The 18,285-nt window shown below is 44.5% G+C and overlaps 1 protein-coding gene across 2 annotated transcripts in view; it reads right to left on the reverse strand.

Annotated features, from left to right (window-relative positions):
• ADCY9 (adenylate cyclase 9) overlaps nt 1-18,285 on the reverse strand; it is a 121,525-nt gene that overhangs the window by 21,885 nt on the left and 81,355 nt on the right. For both annotated transcript variants that reach the window (XM_072835545.1, XM_072835546.1), the window contains exons 3-5: nt 15,015-15,205; nt 3,049-3,153; nt 1,791-2,008 (exon numbers count right to left, since the gene is read on the reverse strand). In XM_072835545.1, coding sequence (XP_072691646.1) covers nt 1,791-2,008; nt 3,049-3,153; nt 15,015-15,205 — 514 coding nt within the window. The remainder of the gene's footprint in view (nt 1-1,790; nt 2,009-3,048; nt 3,154-15,014; nt 15,206-18,285) is intronic.

Genomic DNA, 18,285 nt, shown 5'->3' on the forward strand with positions numbered 1-18,285 from the left:
CAAAAAGTAAAGAGACAGATGATCTAATACTGCCCACTGCCTGGACCTAATTGTGTTTATGGATCACAACATCCTACAAATGCAGAATACATTCTTTCCAAGTGCAGGTGGTATATTCAAGAAAACAGATACATGTGAGACCATAAAACAAAGTATCAATAAATGCAAAGCGACTGAAGCCATACAGAGTATGTCTTTGGCTATAATGACATTAAATCAGACATAAACAATAAACATATCTAAATACCATCCTTCACCAAAAGGAGCCAAGCCTCTTTGGACAAATGGCTGATTCCTGAGTAGGATCAGGGAAGATGTAATTAAGACGAGCTTGGAATATTCTGTTGTGCTAGAACAGGGTGCCAGAAACTGAAAAACAAATGATGGAGAGGTGCTTGGGTGGCTCAGTTAAGTATCCTATTCTTGGTTTTGGCTCAGGTTGTGATCTCATGGTCATGAGATTGAGCCCTGCATTGGACTCTGCACTTAGCATGGAGTCTGCCTGAGATTCTCTCTCTCCTTCCCCTCCACTCCACCCAATAAATAAATTAAATTTAGAAAAAAATGATGGAGCCATGCCAATATGCTGCAACTGTCACTGTGGAGTTCATGCTGAAATAGAAGAACTGACATTTTGAACCATCATAGTAAAGGCTGTTTCAAGGAGTGCCTCGATGGCTCAGCGGGACCCTGCTTCTCCCTCTCCCTCTGCCACTCCCTCTGCTTGTGCTCTTTCTCTCTCTGAAATAAATACATAAAATCTTTTTTAAAAATATGTTTCAAAGGCTATTTCTGGCAAGAACCATGATGGAGATGAAATCTAGGGAAGTTTGCTGGGGAATGGAATACATGCATGATCTTAAAGTACTGCTTATTAGTCACAAGGAGAAAATAACCAGATTGGAGAGGTCAGTAACACTTGCCTGGTTGCTCAAAATTACTATCACTGAGGGAAGACAAATGGGCACCATATGCCTCTGGATAGGACATCTGAGAAGGACACATCATTTCTGTGGCCAAAATCCCTGCCAAACTGGAATATGAACCGTAGATAAGATCAAATATGCATCCATGTTAGATTTCCTGAATTTGGTAACCATGGTTATGTAAAAGAATATCTTTGTGGGGCACCTGGGTGGCTTGGTGGTTGAGTATCTGCCTTTGGCTCTGGTCATGATCCCGGGGTCCTGGTATTGAGTCCCACATCAGGCTCCCCACAAGGAGCCTGCTTCTCCCTCTGCCTATATCTCTGCCTCTCTGTGTCTCTCATGAATAATTTAAAAAAAGAATATCTTTATATTTAGGAAATATTGTATTTAGGGGCAAAGGGCATGATATATCCATCTTATAATCAAATGGTTCAGAAAAAAATAAATTTCATAAAGAAAGAGAGGGCATAAAACAGTAAAAAGTTAAAAGTTGGCAAACTATTTTTTTAAAAAGATTTGTTTATTTACTTTTATTTATGATAGACACAGAGAGAAAGAGAGAGGCAGAGACACAGGAGGAGGGAGAAGCAGGCTCCATGCCGGGAGCCCGACATGGGACTCGATCCCGGGACTCCAGGATCGCGCCCTGGGCCAAAGGCAGGCTCCAAATTGCTGAGCCACCCAGGGATCCCCTTGGCAAACTATTATTTATGCAACTTTTCTCTAAGTTTCAAATTACTTCAAAATAAAGTAATATATTAACAACGAAGGGACAAACACATGGAGATAAGGTGACTCAGAAAAAAGGGAGCGATCCCTACCTGCAGATCTTTACTTTTTTTAGAAATGATTGACTCTTACCTGTCTTCTTTGATAACATCAACAAAATGGGCATCTGTTTTCTCCCGGATGTTCTTGAATCTCAGCGGAAGGAGAGCTGACTGGTCCAAGCTCACTCCTGCCCACCTTCCCTTTTCCTGTAAGATCTCACACAGGGATGTCTGACTGTTGGTGAGCTTCTCCTCTTGCGGAGGACTCAGAAGTCCATTTTGAGTTTTGGAATTAGGTGCTCCAGGAGCCTGCCTCAAGACAAGAATAGTGAGGGGCAGACACAGAGGCTGAAATGTGAGTATGCAGCAGTGCTATACTATCCTGACCTCTGTCACACTGGGCCCCCACTGTACACTTGACCTTCATATCTCTGTTTTAATCTGATGCTCAAACTCTCCACCCATCCACTTCTCCTCATCCCCCTATTTTATCAGATTGCACCTCCAGGAGTTGAGGCAACCAGGAAGGTGATATCATGGGAAGAGCCAGGAAGGAGATGGAGAGAAGGTCAAAGAAGAGTTGAGGCTCTTGGAGCTTGCAAACCATAGAATCAGCATTGCAGAGGGCCATGGGGGCAGGTTTGGGAGGTTAGGGTGGTAGATGTAGTACAAGAATCCATACAGGGGCAGATGGCAGGAGGCAGAAGGCACCAGGGTGGAGGATATCACACATAGGCCTCCCTGGAGATTCAGTTTTTATACGCTTTCTTGAAAGGGCTCTCAGATTTGGTCTTTGCTTTGTTCTCTACTGTTGTCCTGGCCCTGTCTCCAGGTGAGACTTCTGTGGCAGTGTCCTCCCTGCAGGCTCTGAACCCAAGCCTCTCTTCAGGATACATCTGCACATCCCTCTTTTCTCTCCACATCCACATTCTACCACATGTTCTGGCCCCAGAGATCTTCCCTAGCTACTGGAGTCCACATGTCTTTAAGCTCTTACTGCACATTACAAGAGTCCCATCCAGTTGGGCATGCAATTATTCTACTTCACAAGGGTTAGCCCCAGAGATCTTCCCTAGCTACTGGAGTCCACATGTCTTTAAGCTCTTACTGCACATTACAAGAGTCCCATCCAGTTGGGCATGCAATTATTCTACTTCACAAGGGTTAGACCTGACTCTCCATCCCGATTGTTACTGGTATATTCAAAACCATTAGGATGAGAAGGTGTGGAATGGTGTCACCTAAAAGGAGCTATTCATAGAACTGAGAATCCAACAAGACAGGAATGTCACCTCAGGTGGATTCACCAGGAGAGGAGCTGACAGGAACAACAACCAAGAGTTTGTTACCTTGGTGCTGTTTTTATGCTCCTCTTGACCACCATTTTGGACTGCTCCTCCTTCTGCACCAGCTTCCGATTTGGGGGCAAACGTGATTCCGCATGAAGGACAGGTCTACAAGAAAAACATACACCATAGAATACACACAGAAAACACAGCCATAACCCGTAATTCAATCAGGTCCATTGTTGCAACTGGCTGTCACACTGAATGGCTGTAACCGACTGGAAGGCTTACTGAGCCACTTGAGCAGGAGTCGAAAACAAACCAGTGAAGTGAAAACAGAAACATGTCCACACAAAGACTGGCGCACATGAATACTCAGAGCAGTGCTATCCATAACAGCCAAAAAGTAGAAACAACTCAAATGTCTATTGATAGGTGAATGGATTGACAGAATGTGGTCTATCCATAGTTATCAAAAGGAAGGAAACACTGACAGCTACTACAACATGGATGAACCCTGAAAACATTGTTAGGTGACTGAAGCCAGACACAAAGGACCACATATTATGGGATTCCATCTGTATAAAACGTCCAGAAAAGGCAAATTCATAGAGATGGTGAGAAGATTAGCAGATGCCAGGGGTGAGGGGATGAGGGGATGGGGAATGATCTAACGGATGTTGAGTTCCTTTTTGGAAGGGTGATGAAAATATCCCAAAACTGATTGTAGTGATGGCTGCACAATCTTGCAAATATACTAAAAATCACCAAACTGTATACTTCAAAGGGGAAAATTTTATGGCAATGTGAATTATATCTCAACAAAGTTATCATCAGGCCAACAAACCAGCCACTAGCCTACACAGGGTTCTCCAGCCTGTGTGACAGTGAGCTGTTCATGTACAACAGGCTGGAAATTCAGAGGAATATGTCTGCAGACTAGGAATTCTCAGAAGCTTGAGCAGTTAGCTGACCTAGAAAAGAAAAGTCGAGGCTTAATCCCAACATGCAGAGCAGAAAGTGCCAGGCTTTGCTTCTCCCAATCACGGTGTGGAGATGCCCTCTTGCAATCACCCACCTGGGCCCTCTCTCACCTACAAAACTAGAGTGGTGACATAGCTCTTGCAGATGTGTAGTAAGAACTAAGTGAAGAAGTGTGTGACACAGCTTAGCCTTGCTCCTGGCACTCAGTGTATCTATCTTCAATCACTTTACTCTTATTATCTAAAAATGGGATTCAGGAAACTGGCTGCCGCCACCAAGACAGCAACCAACAGCTTCCAGTGGAGAAGATGAACAGCAGCAGAAAACAGATTCAGTGAGACTCTAAAACAATTCCTAGCATAATAAGCACAGTTAAACACTGGAATACATTATAGGAGGCTAGGCACTATTTTAGAAATTTAAAATAAGGATCACTTAGTACCCAAGGGCAAGGATATGAGCTATATCACATCCTAAGTTAGATTTCAGGCCTCTGTTGTACTAAATAAAAGAAATAAAGATTCTAAAGAGTTGTGTCATCTGGGAATCTGACACGATGCACAAGTCTGAACATCCGTATTCATTCTCAACATGAAAATATACACACCAAAGCAGCAGGTCAAATCATTAACTAACATACTGAGTAAACAGCAGTACCAAGGTAAAACACACCAATAGCTCTTTAAACACAGACATTCTTAACAGGGGCAGGGTGTTCTAATTCTCAGTAATATACGATGAATTATTTTTTTTAATTTTTATTTATTTATGATAGTCACACACAGAGAGAGAGAGAGAGGCAGAGACACAGGCAGAGGGAGAAGCAGGCTCCATGCACCGGGAGCCCGACGTGGGATTCGATCCCGGGTCTCCAGGATCGCGCCCTGGGCCAAAGGCCCGCGCCAAACCGCTGAGCCACCCAGGATCCCTATACGATGAATTATTTTAATGCATGTTGGTAATGATGGAGTTAAACCTCAAAACATGTTGCTAATGGGGCCACTGATCTTCTCAAATGAAGAAACAAAATCCAACACTGCACACATGGAGCAGTCCTTCTAGCCCCCTCAGGAAAGGTAAAGTAACAGCACTCCTCAGAGGAGCACATGACTCCTGAGGGCTCGCCCTAGAGGGGGTGGGAATGAATGGTTACCGGGGTGGCAGGTTGCACCTCCAGGGCAACACTGGCCTTTGCAAGGGCCAGGTGGCAGCCTGGGGGGAGAAGCAGGCACAGTTTGGTGCATGGGACAGTCCAAGAGATTCTAACATGAGTCATACCCTTAGGGTCCAGGGATGTCCCCAATCTCATGCAGGTATGACAAAATACTAATAGATACTTCTCTGGCTACTTTTTACACTTTAAGACTAGAGATGTAGTGTGACAGTGCTAGTTCTAGTTCTAGTGCTAGAAATTACTCTAGTGATTACTAGTGTAGCACAGGGATTAGAGGTTTTGAAATCAACTGTCATGGACCAAATCCTGGTTCTTACAGTTACTAGGTAGGGAGATCTCCGAGCCTCAGTTTCTCCTTTCCACAATGGAGGTGTGTCTCCCTCTACTGACTGTGTGGAAGAAAGAAGAAGGACGAGGAGGCTACACCAGGGCCCAGCGGGAGGGCTGTAGCTGACCAGTGATGTCCGGCAGGGGTGGAGGGGGCATGACTGGAAGCGCACATGCACTTACCACACTGGGCTCTGTGTCAGGTGCCAGTGGGCACTCAATACATGTTGGTCCTTAACAATAACACTTCTGGTCATGAAGACAGCTCATATGGTAATTTGATATCCTTAATGCAGACAGGACAGTCATCCTTGGTTATCTCTTGGCTTCAGTTTATTCCTAAGTACTAAGCACACCACATGTACTTTAAAAACAGGCCATCTGCTTCTTAGAAACTCCCTGTGGCATGCTGGCTTTACACATACAAGATGTTTTATGCACTTAGAGCCACAAATATGCAACAGAGACTAGCAAACCTACTGGACACCAGAGGGCACACACCCTCTGCGAAGGTTCCCTAGACACACATCAAAGGCACACAACTTCAGAACGGTGCCCTCTCTCTGGGGAGGCTGATTGCGAAGTGGCTGGCAGGCAGGTGGAGACAGGGAATGTCCATGGGGACTGGGCTGATCTCCAGGAGCCTATGACTCTGGTCTTCCCAACTGGTCAACCCCAGTCCACATTCCTTTGACAAAGAGGGGCTCTGCGGCCTTTACCCTGACATGATAAAATGTTCTAATACAGAGGTAAGGTCTGGTAGACTGCCCACAAAAGAGCCTCAGGGAGCAAAGGCACAGACATAATGTTCATAAATGGTCTCAGAGACTGTCCTCGGGGAGGTTCAGGGGGCTTATCAGAGTCACATGTCAGGCAGCAGAGAGCAGGCACTGTGGCTGGGATCCCCAATGGCTGAACAGTACTCACTGCTCCCTCTAAACCTCCACAGAAGCTTCATCCCAGGAGTGAGTACACCAGGGGCAGGTGGGAGAACCAGCTATGGACTCTAAGACCTCCTGTAGCAAAGCAGCCCCAGGAACTCACAGCACATGGATCCAGAAGGTCATTTCATTGTGCTTTGAAAATGTGGGGTTTTGTCCTTCTATATCGTCCTCATCAACTTTGTTTTGGGGAGGAAATTTCAGTGATTAAGTATTAAAAACAAATGAAACAAAAAAATCTCAGAGAGGTCCATCTGCCCTGATGGAGGCATCCTCACATCTCGGTGTTCTCTTCTGATGTGTGGCAACAGTCCCTTTTGCACTAGGAAGGTCCCGCTAAGCAGCAGAAGGTGGGTTTGTTTCCCTCCCCACTACCCATAGAAACTACCAGTGAAACTATTTTCCAGTTTCATTTTAATCTGGGTTAAAGTATCTGGCAAACTGGTTTTTGCCAAACAAACAGATACCTCTGTGAAATGTTTCCCTTGCCATTAAACATCTGACTGTCCTGCTGAGAAGCCCTGATCCAGAAGAGCACTTTGGACTTGAGGAACTATCTGGGGTACCTCACCATCTTGGGAGGCATGCCCAATACGTTAGATAAAACCACTCTTACATTAACAGCAGGCTGCTGTGCTGGAGAATTGCCTGTGTGCTGGGGACATACCCATGAACAGCAACCAGGTCCTTATCCATGCAGTGACTACAGTCTCTGTGCCTGACTTCAGTTCCTTCTAACACACTAGGAGGCTGCTTGGAGGATACAGTTTCATCAGCAGTGGGAGTCCGCCTGCAGGCTCCTGGCCCCTGACCACCATGCAGCCTCTCTCTGACTTCCTTTCCTAACACAGGGAGGACCAGGGAATCATCCTGGCACTATGACTGCCTGGGCCTCATTCCCCTAAAGTAACCCAAGCAGTAATGACCACCTCCCGGGCACCAAGGGAAGCTTTATTAATAAGACTAGCTAAGGTCGGGAATCCCTGGGTGGCACAGCGGTTTAGCGCCTGCCTTTGGCCCAGGGCGCGATCCTGGAGACCCGGGATCGAATCCCACGTCGGGCTCCCAGTGCATGGAGCCTGCTTCTCCCTCTGCCTATGTCTCTGCCTCTCTCTCTCTGTGAGACTATCATAAATAAATAAATAAATAAATAAATAAATAAATAAATAAATAAATAAATAAATAAATAAATAAATATATATTTTTAAAAAGACTAGCTAAGGTCCCCCAAACAGTACTCTAGGGGGCCTCGGAGTGTGCTGGCTGTTGCCAGGGAAACCCGAGATCCCTTGGAGAACACCCAAGAACAAATTCTGCATTTTCCCAGATGATCTCTGCTCCTTCCTCCAATGCGGAGGGAAGATTATAACTATTTCTCTAACCCACTTGAGTACATTTGCATTTGTTTTTAACACATTTCAATACACACACCCTACATTCTGTTTGAAATACATGGCATAGAGCTATGAAATAGGTTTTTCTTCAAGGCTATTTCTCTTCACAAGATAAATCATTTCTAAGCCAACAGCTGTCCTTATTCATAACTGTCAAGGAAGAGAGCAGGGAAACCTCTTTTCTGAGAAATGAAGAGGAAACATCAGAAAAGTCCTGGCTTAGCCTGTTTAGTCTGTAGAACGTGACTATTTGGTAAGCTGTCCTATGACTAAGAGAAGCAACCCTCGCTCCCAAACTCAAAGCTCAGGCTGAGTGTGGCACCCAGGAACAACAAATGGACCTACTGAGGCCCATCCGGGTTTCTCTGCTCCCTGCCTGCGGTCACCAGAAGCACCCAGAAGCAGATGCTATGATTCACTCTGTTCCACACAGATGAAACAGGCAGAGAAGAGAAAGGACTTGCCCAGAGTCACACAGTCACAGTGTGACACAGGGAAGCTCAAGCCCAGGCAGCAGTCCCCTGGACCCCATCCATGCATGTGACATCTCTGAGTGAACAGGAACTGCCTGCACTGAGGGGCCTCAGTCAGCCTGGCTTCTGCTGCCCTTAAGGGGCCAGCGTGTCATTGTTTACATTAGTGGGCTAGCATGAGCATGAACACTTCCAAGTAGACGATTTCTGCAATCAAAATACTAGAGAAAAAGAGGAGCAGAAATTGTTACAGAAAAAGAAAGCTATCCCCAAAGCTTTAAGAACAGAAAGTGCACAGTCTGAGAGTACGGGAGGCAAAACAACAGCAACAACGACAAAAAAACCTATAAAAATCAGACCCAAGATCTCAGAGTCACAGAGTATGGAGTAGCAGAACCCTGCTTGATTCCCGAGCCCTAAATGACCACTAGTCTAATAACTGAGGATGATAAGGCAGAAATATTTCTGTGGAAATATTCCATCAGGAAGTAAAAAATGAGAAAATATTTGGTATTTTGGGAAGTTTCATTGACATGTAATACTTCACTACCTGCTGGTGCCAGTGAAATGATGCTGGACATATCTTCTTATGTCAATTCATATGTAATACATAATAGAGATACAATCAATATTATATGCTTTCACTTATATAGTATGATTAAAATAATCTAAGTAAAATAGTTAATACATATATATTAAACATTTAAATTGTAAAACAGCTTAGACTTATGGAGAGCAGGAAAGACAGTTAAGAGAGTTGCCATAGGGGATCCCTGGGTGGCACAGTGGTTTGGCGCCTGCCTTTGGCCCAGGGCGCCATCCTGGATCGAATCCCACGTCGGGCTCCTGGTGCATGGAGCCTGCTTCTCCCTCTGCCTATGTCTCTGCCTCTCTCTCTCTCTGTGACTATCATAAATAAATAAAAAAATTTTTTTAAATATTAAAAAAAAAAAAAGAGAGAGTTGCCATGTGTCTTTCTCTGGTGTCCCTGAACGTCAGCAACCACAGCATGGCCATCAAGACTGGCACAGTGCACAAACTATGCTACAGGCTTGACTCTGACTTCCCAGCTTTTTCCCGAACCACCTTCTTCTGTACCAGGATCCTACGCTGCATTTAGCGGCTCCTTGTCTCCTCCAGTCCACGGCAGGTCCCCGGTCTTTTCTCATCTTTGATGACTTGTCACTGTTGTAGTGTCCTGGTCAGGCATCAGAATGTTTTGTAGACTGGCCTTGGATCTGCACTGTCTGATGCTTTCTCACGAGTTGGACAAGGTTTAGGATTTGGGAGAAGAACCCTACAGAGGTGATGTGATGTGCCTTTGTCAGCACATCACATGGTGGGGGAGGGGCGCAGACAGGGCACTGCAAATCTTCGAATCCTTGTTATGATGTCAGCCTTCATTATTCAGTGAGGCGGAGCCTACCAGGTTTTCCACTGTGGAGTTACTATTCTTTTTGTAATCAGTAAATATGGGTGGGGGAGGGAGATGCTTGGAGCCTGTGCAAATATCTTGTTTCTCCTTAAACTTTTAGCCACTAAATTTAGAACTCACTGAGGGACCCTGCCAGCAGCAAATACTACTGTGGTGTTCTAGTGTTGGTTCTTTCCCCCTCACTCCTCTACCTCCATCAGCTAGAACTCTTCTGTAAGGAGAAGATGTTGATTTCCAGGGTATAGGCTTTCTCCTGGCTGAAGAAAACACACATGACTGGAAATACAGATAAAACCTGAAAGTCTTTTTTTTTTTTTTAACTAACTTTACATTCACATTTCAGAGCTAGCAGTCACACTACTATTCATTTTTATAACAGCTTAATCAAGATAGAATTCACATACCATGCAATTAACCCATCTTGAGTATATATAATCCTGTGGCTTTTAGTGTATTCACAGAATTGTGCAACCATCACCACTACCAATTCAACCACCATTTATAAGAAATACTTAGTGTCTAAACTATAGATAGATAGATATTTACCATCTTTTCCATTTCTGAAATACTAAAAGGCTAGCTGCCTCCTCACACCGAGCCCACAGAGTCTGCTTATAGTGATTTTACACACAAATAATAGAGAGAGAAAAGAAGTGGCCATTTACTTAGAATCATTTAAAAAGTCACAGGGAAAAAAAAAGTCACAGGGACTGCCAAAGAAGGATGGTCCCTGGGGCTACCAACCTCAAAGGAAAAGTATTACCCTTTTGAAGATGTAACAGATCCTCCTTGAATTACCCCCATGTGGGCAAATCCATATCATCAGCCTCATTACTGACTGTAAACATGTAGAAATGCCCTATGAGCGGACAGCCCCAGGGTTCTGAATAATAGATTAAGGTTAAATTCACAAAGACTAGCCAAGCAGGTGTCTTTCCAATGAGGTCCTTTAGAGATGAACTAAGATGCTTTCACAGCTCACACAGTTTACTGGTTAGGACTAATGTGATTAAACAAACAAACAAAAATCCACATCTTAGGTTTTCGTATCCTTTCTCTTCACAAAGATGCTAGACAGCTATTTTTATTGGCATACATAGTCTCAATCCGTCTATCATCCACAGTGTTCGTGGAAAAGGAGCAACAGACATCCAAAACTGAGGTCACACTCAAGGGGCCAAGGTGCTCATGCTCCAGTGTCACATTTGTGATGTAGTTATATCCCCTTCAGCAAAAACTGAAGAACCACACTCTCATCAGAACAAACAGAGAAGGCAAGACCTTCCTGAGACAGTGACTCCTTGTGGGCAAATCAAAGCAGCATCTGTCTCCTCCTGTCCTTCCTCACTCCTCCCACATGGAATGAATAAATGTGCGTCTGGTGTTAACTGAGCTTCTACTCCAAACCTAACATTCATGGGCATTACTTAACCTGATCTTCACAGCAGCCCTGGGAGATTGTGGTCGTCATCATGTCTCATCGTGGCCAAATAAATGGATTTGCTCACAGTCCCAAAGCCAAGGCTTTGAGAAGGATCTTTGACTGTAAATTCTGGCCCTTTCCATGGTATGCAAACTGTCTCCCATGACACTGATATATAAAGTCCTTGTCCCCTTCCCTGGCTCCCCTCTTGATTCCTCCTTCCCCCAGTCCAACCCTAGTGGTATTTTTGCAAGCTTAGGCTCAGAAAGCTGAATGCCATGGTGCTGGTAGTACCCTTCTTTCCCCATTACGCTATCCAGGGCCTTCCGGATGAGAAACTTTCACTCAAGAAGCCAAGGTGTAGGTGTGGGAAGGGGTCTCTCGGACCTATGACCTCATCGCCAAACCCTTTATCCTTTGACATCACTACTGTTTCTTGGTAGGTCATTACAGCACTCAGAGTATTTTGTGAAATATTAGGTAAAAATCCTCTAGCTATGAACTGGGAGGCAACTCACATGGGACATGTGCACTAGGGACACGTGCACTAGGAGTGGAAACCAAATGCTTCTATTCAGGTCTGCTTGGGCTTCTTGGCCTCGCTCTGCAGAGCTACAGTTCTCTGGGTATCATTCACGAATAAAAAAAACTTAAGTCAAAAGAAAGTTATAATTATCTACCACATGCCAGGCTGTACACTTGGGAAAAACGTAAGTTATTTCACATATGGGTCCTACCTGCATTCAAAGAGCTCACAGGAAGCCGCATAAGAAACAAGTTAAAAGTGTATGTTATAGCTGAATGGACCGAGGATTTGGAGATGGGGAGACAACCGTTAGCTAATGGAGCCTCAGGCAACTCCAATGACACTGAATAGGGCAAGGAAGGAAGCTCCGAGGGAGAGTGACAGTGAGGTGTGCTACAGGTGACAGAAACCAACAGGACCAAGACATGCACGCATTCACTTGAGGAATATTCACTCAACACCCTTCCTTAATTTCTTGGCTCCTCCATAAACTCCTCCTACTTGACAATCATTCCCCCAAAACGTGTGGTTTGAAAAAAGAAGACTGTGGTCGCAAAAACCTGAGAATACATCCCTTTCTGGAGGCCTAATGTGCATGTTAGTGCACTAAAGGCTCTGAGAAGTCCTGCCATACAGAGACCCTTTCTGTAGTGTGTAACCCAGAATTCTGCATGTTTACTTGACCACAGAATGCTTTTTCCATACTTGCCACCTATTTCCAACCTGAGAAACCAGTGCTCAAGGGAACGTACTTTCAAGGGGAGCACTGCCTAACACAAACCCCTTCAACGAGCTAGGGCTTCCCATGCTGTACAGAGGTGTAGAGTCGGTGATAGAAATCCACACGGAGCAACCTCTCACTGGATGAGGTGGCAGTAAGCACAAAGGAAAGTCACTCTTTCACAGGGAGGGTCACCAGACACTGGCAAAGGATTAGGAGAAACCAACCAGCGCTTCTAGCTAAATAGAAAAACCAACTGTAGTGCAGACGACGTAACAAACCAATGATATGCATGAGGTACTGACAAGCACACAGGATAAGTCTGCCCCAAAAACTGATGAGCAGGTGGCTAATATTTTTTCTGTTGTGCAAAAACTCGTCAGATTACAATGTATATAATCCTTGAAATGGACCTCAGTTTTCTTTCAGGCTCAATGATAGCTCCTAAGGACTCACCCAGCTACCAAGGCTTACAATTTGCAAGGCACTCACAGATGCCTACTCTTGCCTGACCCTACAGAACTAGGAGCGGAGGGGCCAGACCGCGCATGACTTCCCAGAGCAGCAAAGTCTGGAGTGGAGACCGCGCTGTCTACCTCTCCATCCTCCCATGCTAACTGCTGGGGCAGTCCTCATCTCAGATGTCCTGTAATCCCCTCCTCAGCACATGAAAGTAGCCCAGAAATTATACTTCAAGGTCCAGCTCACACTTCCCTCCTGGAAGGGCCACAAAGATCTTTTTTCTTCCTCTGAAATTCCTTTTGGCAGACACAGTTAATTTAATAGATCACAAAATTTTCAGAAAACTTGTGATGATTATTTGGAAAATTTATACATGACAACAGAATACACTAAATAACTTCTGTCTACCAGATTTTAAAAATAAAGGTAAATATATTTGTATCTATAAATATACACATAAACTAGAACAAGAAATGTTCTTTTGGGATAAGAGAAAACTTTTTTAGGTCAATTTAGCATCAAATCGCTGTCATTAAATTGGAAGTTATGTGCAATGGATAGAAACACACATATATGTAACAATCTAACATGGCAGGCAAACACAACAAATCATTTATTTTTGGATTTGAGCTCTATTTCTCTACTTAAATACAACTCAGTTTGAAGCCTGGAGGAAATAATTTCTCTCTAAATAATGAAGCTGTATTTGGAAAACTACATTCTCAACTTCTTCCCCTACAACTGTTCCTGCCCACGCTCAGGAACAGCCCATGAAGCCCATGAGCTCCTCTTCCTGACTGCTGCAAAACATTGCCCCAAGCAAAGAGGCTGTCTTGAAAGTGCCACAGGTAGTAAGGAAATTTCAGATACATTAGCAGTCACACATGCACCAGAGGACATGGGAAAGCACCGGGTCTACTACCCTAGCTCACAGGTTCTCAACCAGAGGAGATCTTACCCTCCCTTCCTCCCTCCTCAGGGGCCACTGGGCTATGTCTGGAGGCATTTTTGGTCACCATAATGGGAGAAAAGGGTGATCCTGGCATCTGGTGGGTGGTGGCCAGAGATGTTGCTCCACAGTGCACAGGAAGGCTCCCACCACAAAATTACCTGGCCCCAAATGTTCCTAGTGCTGAGGCTGAAAAACCCTGCACTAAATTAACAAAGCACACAATGAAAATGATACATGAGTGCTGTTAATAAACCTGAGCCCAGTAATTACACAAGTAACTGGCCGACAGGGATTACGGATTCTGCCAGAGGGAAATGACCTGGACGCCCACATTATGATCCTGTTGAATTTAAATACCAGCAGAGCTGGCTTTCAAAGCCGTGAATGAATGTGGATAAACAGGAACATACTGGATAAAGCTGTAACAACAGGCCATCATCCTGGCCAACATATTTTATTATTTGAGAGCACAACACAGTGAAGGGGGACTGTTATGAGTGCCTCTCTTTCTTTTTTTTTAAAAAATGGAAACAGCAAATATTTCAATAGTAAAAACAAGAGATACCAGCGAAGGAAGTGAAATCACATGTAAAAACTGAGGAGCAGCTCATAAACTAGAATGGTTTCATATGCCCACAGTCCACTATGTAATCCTGTGGCAGTTTATGTACAGAAATGGGTAGTTGTAGACAGCCGCCAAGAGGTCTCTGCTCCAACAATGAAATACTGTAGTGATCCTGGCAAGCCCGCACTCTTGCTGTGAGCTTCGCCGTAAGATTCAACCACACCAACAAAATTGAAAATAATTGTAAGACATTAGATTTCAAGAGATGTAGGAGCACTTGAGAAAATGGGTCTCTGAAATAAGATACCAACTAGCTCTCCAAGCAAGTTGTGAGAAGAATTACTTTACTATCACTTATCATTAACTTTCTGAGACCCCAAAAGACAGCATAGGTCTCAGAACAAGAAAACAATAGCTCGAGTGAGAAGCAAACTGATGCAGTGTAGAAAGAAAATGGAGGTGCATAATAGGTCAAAACAAAGATGTTAAAAAATGCAAAATGCTGGTGACTTTATACTAAATTTAAAAATTGCAAAAACCAAATTGAAAGGCATTCCAAGTTGTCTGCCACAGACCCAAAGGCTGCTTATTATTTCACATGTTCTACTGCAGAATTAATATAAAATTTTAAAAGTAGAAAAAAAAAACTAACCTTAAGGTTATCAAAGGTTTTGACAGTCTGCGCCAAGTCACTGACACTCCCTGGTGATGCTGTCCCCTGTCCCCTAGGACCTGAGGACACCCGTGAGCCGTCAATGACCTCAAAGCCTGAAAGCAAGGCCTCTGTACAGCTGCAATGAGACTCCTTCGCTCTCTGACCCGCTATCAGGTATGTCTTCAAACCTATGGATAAAAATTACAATCAGCACAGATGGAAACCACCGGTGGTTGAAATGCAGCTTGATCTTGCTCTCTATGTGCAGGACACGCTCCTGAAAAGTGGAGAGTAAAGTGAAAATATGAATGTCATATTTTACTACTGACTTCCATGATGTTTTCAGAGACGTGCAGGCTCAGGAAGAATGTTTGCTTCCAAGACACACCATTAACTTATATCATGTTTTCTTTGAACTTTGGCTGCTTGTTTTACCTTGGGGGTCTGAAATGAGCATAAATAGTTCCTCCATGAAAGGGTCACATGACCGATTTGTGCCAGCAACCTAACAGACTGAGGGCTGACCCCAGACATTCTTGGGTTTATTTTGCTAGATCAGTCTATATGTAAGGGTGATTTAGAATATGGATCATTTTACCTATGTCAGGATTGCAAACCTCTTATGAAAAGCAAGACTGTTACACATAACGTGTACTGACAGGAGTAATTAAAACCTCCCTTCATTCAGATGGTCAAGTATCAGTTTTCAGTTGGATCTAAACATTCACAGTAAGAACATGCAGCTCTAGTCAAGCTGTAGGCTATGAGAATTTTATTCTCTCACAAAATCTTCAGTTAAAGAAGTGGGGGAGGGGCATCTGGGTGGCCCAATCAGTTAAGCATCTGACTCTTGGTTTCAGCTCAGGTCATGATCTCACGGTCTGGGGATCTCAGGGTCCAGGGATCAAGCCCTGTGTCTGTTGCGCTCAACACTCAGTAGGGAGTCTGTTTCTCCCTCTGACTCTGCCCTTCCCCCTGTTCTCTCTCTCTCTCATAAATAAAAATAAGATCTTTAAAAAAAAAAAAGTTAGTTAGATGGACAAATAATCGACATCTTTATAATTCTCATTAAAAGACTGAAATAACATGCTAACATATGCTACACTATTAGGTAGCTCTAATAGGCAGGTAGGTCTCTGCTCCAGGTCCTCAGAAAGAATTATCTGCTGGGAAATACTAAGCAGCAGTTTTCAAGCAATTTCTGGAAAGGAAGCAAATCTTATTTAAAAGAATCCACTGTTAGCCCTTACTGAAATTTAACCAGACTACAAACCTGTTGAGGGGAGTGGCAATGTAATTTGTTCAGTAAACATTTGTTTTAGGCCTGGGGTTGGCTATACCTAGAGAATAAACTTAAGAACAAAACAAAGTCCCTGTCTTGGAGAGTTGAAGCTCTAGCAGAAGATGGTAATGAAAAGGCATCATGGAAACATTTGAGGGGAGGGGTCTACACTCCTAAACTCACATGGGTGCTTACGTTCAGTACATTTTAATAAATGCTTTAAAATTAATTAAAGAAGGCAGGGGGAGGGCCCCTGGCTGGCTCAGATGGTAGAGCATGTGACTCTTGATCTCAGGGTCATGAGTTTGAGCTCCATGTTGGGGACTGAGAATACTTTAGAAAAAATTAGTTAAACAACCTAGGGATTACTTAATTATCCTTTATCATTTTACAGTTATGCAACCATTTCTTTAGTCTCTCATTTCCCTTTCTTCGCATAAAAATACTATATAGTGTGTGTTTTAAGTCGCCTAGAGAGATCCTAGAGCACAGTCAAACCATAGATGGGAATCAAAAGACTCAGATAAGTAACTCTGGACATTAATTTACCCTAAAGGAGACCGTGAAATACTCACTCTTAACTAAGGTCCTGAACTTCCATGTTTTTTTTTTTCTTCAACACAAATACACAATCAATATACTGATTCAATCCCAGTCACAATCAGGTACATGTACCAACTTGATACGGAAGCATGAAGTGGAAGAGGACAAGGAGTAAAAGCACCTATGTGTGAATTCCTCACATTCTGACACAGACTACACTGAACTCACTGCCATTCTGCCTTGGGAGAGTCAAAGAATGCAACCTTTGTGGGCTAACCAGAGAAAAGCCCTACTTCCCGTTCCAGAGTCTCCATGCTTGTAGGCTTATCTCTGGCTGTGTCAAAGAAGTGCGTGGAAAGGAAAGGACCATTCCCTGGAGCTGCTCCAATGGGCTCTCCCCTGATAACACAGCAGACAGCTTGTAGGTCTCCTGGTAGTGAGTGGGGAAGGCTCCGGCTGGCACACTGTGCTGCTGCAGAGGGCCATCCAGGGGACCAGGAGGAAGAAGGAGGAAGGCAGTGCGTGAGGAGATACTGCTGTGGGGAAAGGTTTTCAGTTATGTCTGTAGCTGGCCATGACCCCAGAATAGCATTCCCTACAAGATGCTGGTGGCTTGGGACTCCCTTGCCTGAGGCTGCTGCTCCTGGTGGGTAAGGACTCCCCAGGGAAGGCAGAGCCAGGGCAGCGAGAGAGGCTCTGCTCTTGGAAGTCCTTGGTCAGATAATTGCTTCTCTGCCCGCCTACCCCTGCCCATGAGGCTCCACACGTGGACAAGCAAGTGAAGGAGGCCTTTCCTGGAGGCGTGACAACTAAAGCAGGGAAAAGGCTGAGCCAGCAGACCAAAAGAGCTACAGACGGAGCCCAAGATACACATGCATGAAGCTGGAGCTAGTACTTCAAAGTAGAGGCGTGCCCTCCAGCAGGGGACGCAAGTGACAGCAGCCCAGCTCTGCAGTCACAAACTCTGATGCTGCCTTGGGGTGCACATCCCTGAGGTCTGTTGTTGATACTCTCAACTTGACTACCAAGTTGCTGCTTATTCATCACTTATCATGTGCCTCCTGTTTACCACATACTGTGATAGGACAGGCAACCATGATTCCCACCTGTATTGGGACGTCACCTGAGGAAGGATCTAGAGAGTGGGCAGTTGTGAGTCCAAAATCCTAGGACTAGGAAGTAAGGGTGCCCTGGGAAGCACAAGAGGGTGGCCCCTTACAGACTTGGGGGTTAGGGAAGCCTCCTAGATGAGGTGCCTTCCAAGCTGAGGATTGAAAGATGAAGAGGGGTCAGCACAGTGAGAGCCAACAGGCAGGGGCTGGAGCCACTGCTATCAGGCTGTGGGTGTTGCTATAACAGTTCATGAACAGGTCCCACAGAAAAGCCTTTGGCATAGTCAAGGGATGGAAATGAATTTAGTATTGCTGGAAAAGAGAATGCATG

The sequence above is a fragment of the Canis lupus genome, chromosome 8 (assembly GCF_048164855.1).
Source record: "Canis lupus baileyi chromosome 8, mCanLup2.hap1, whole genome shotgun sequence".
Taxonomy (NCBI): Eukaryota; Metazoa; Chordata; class Mammalia; order Carnivora; family Canidae; genus Canis; species Canis lupus.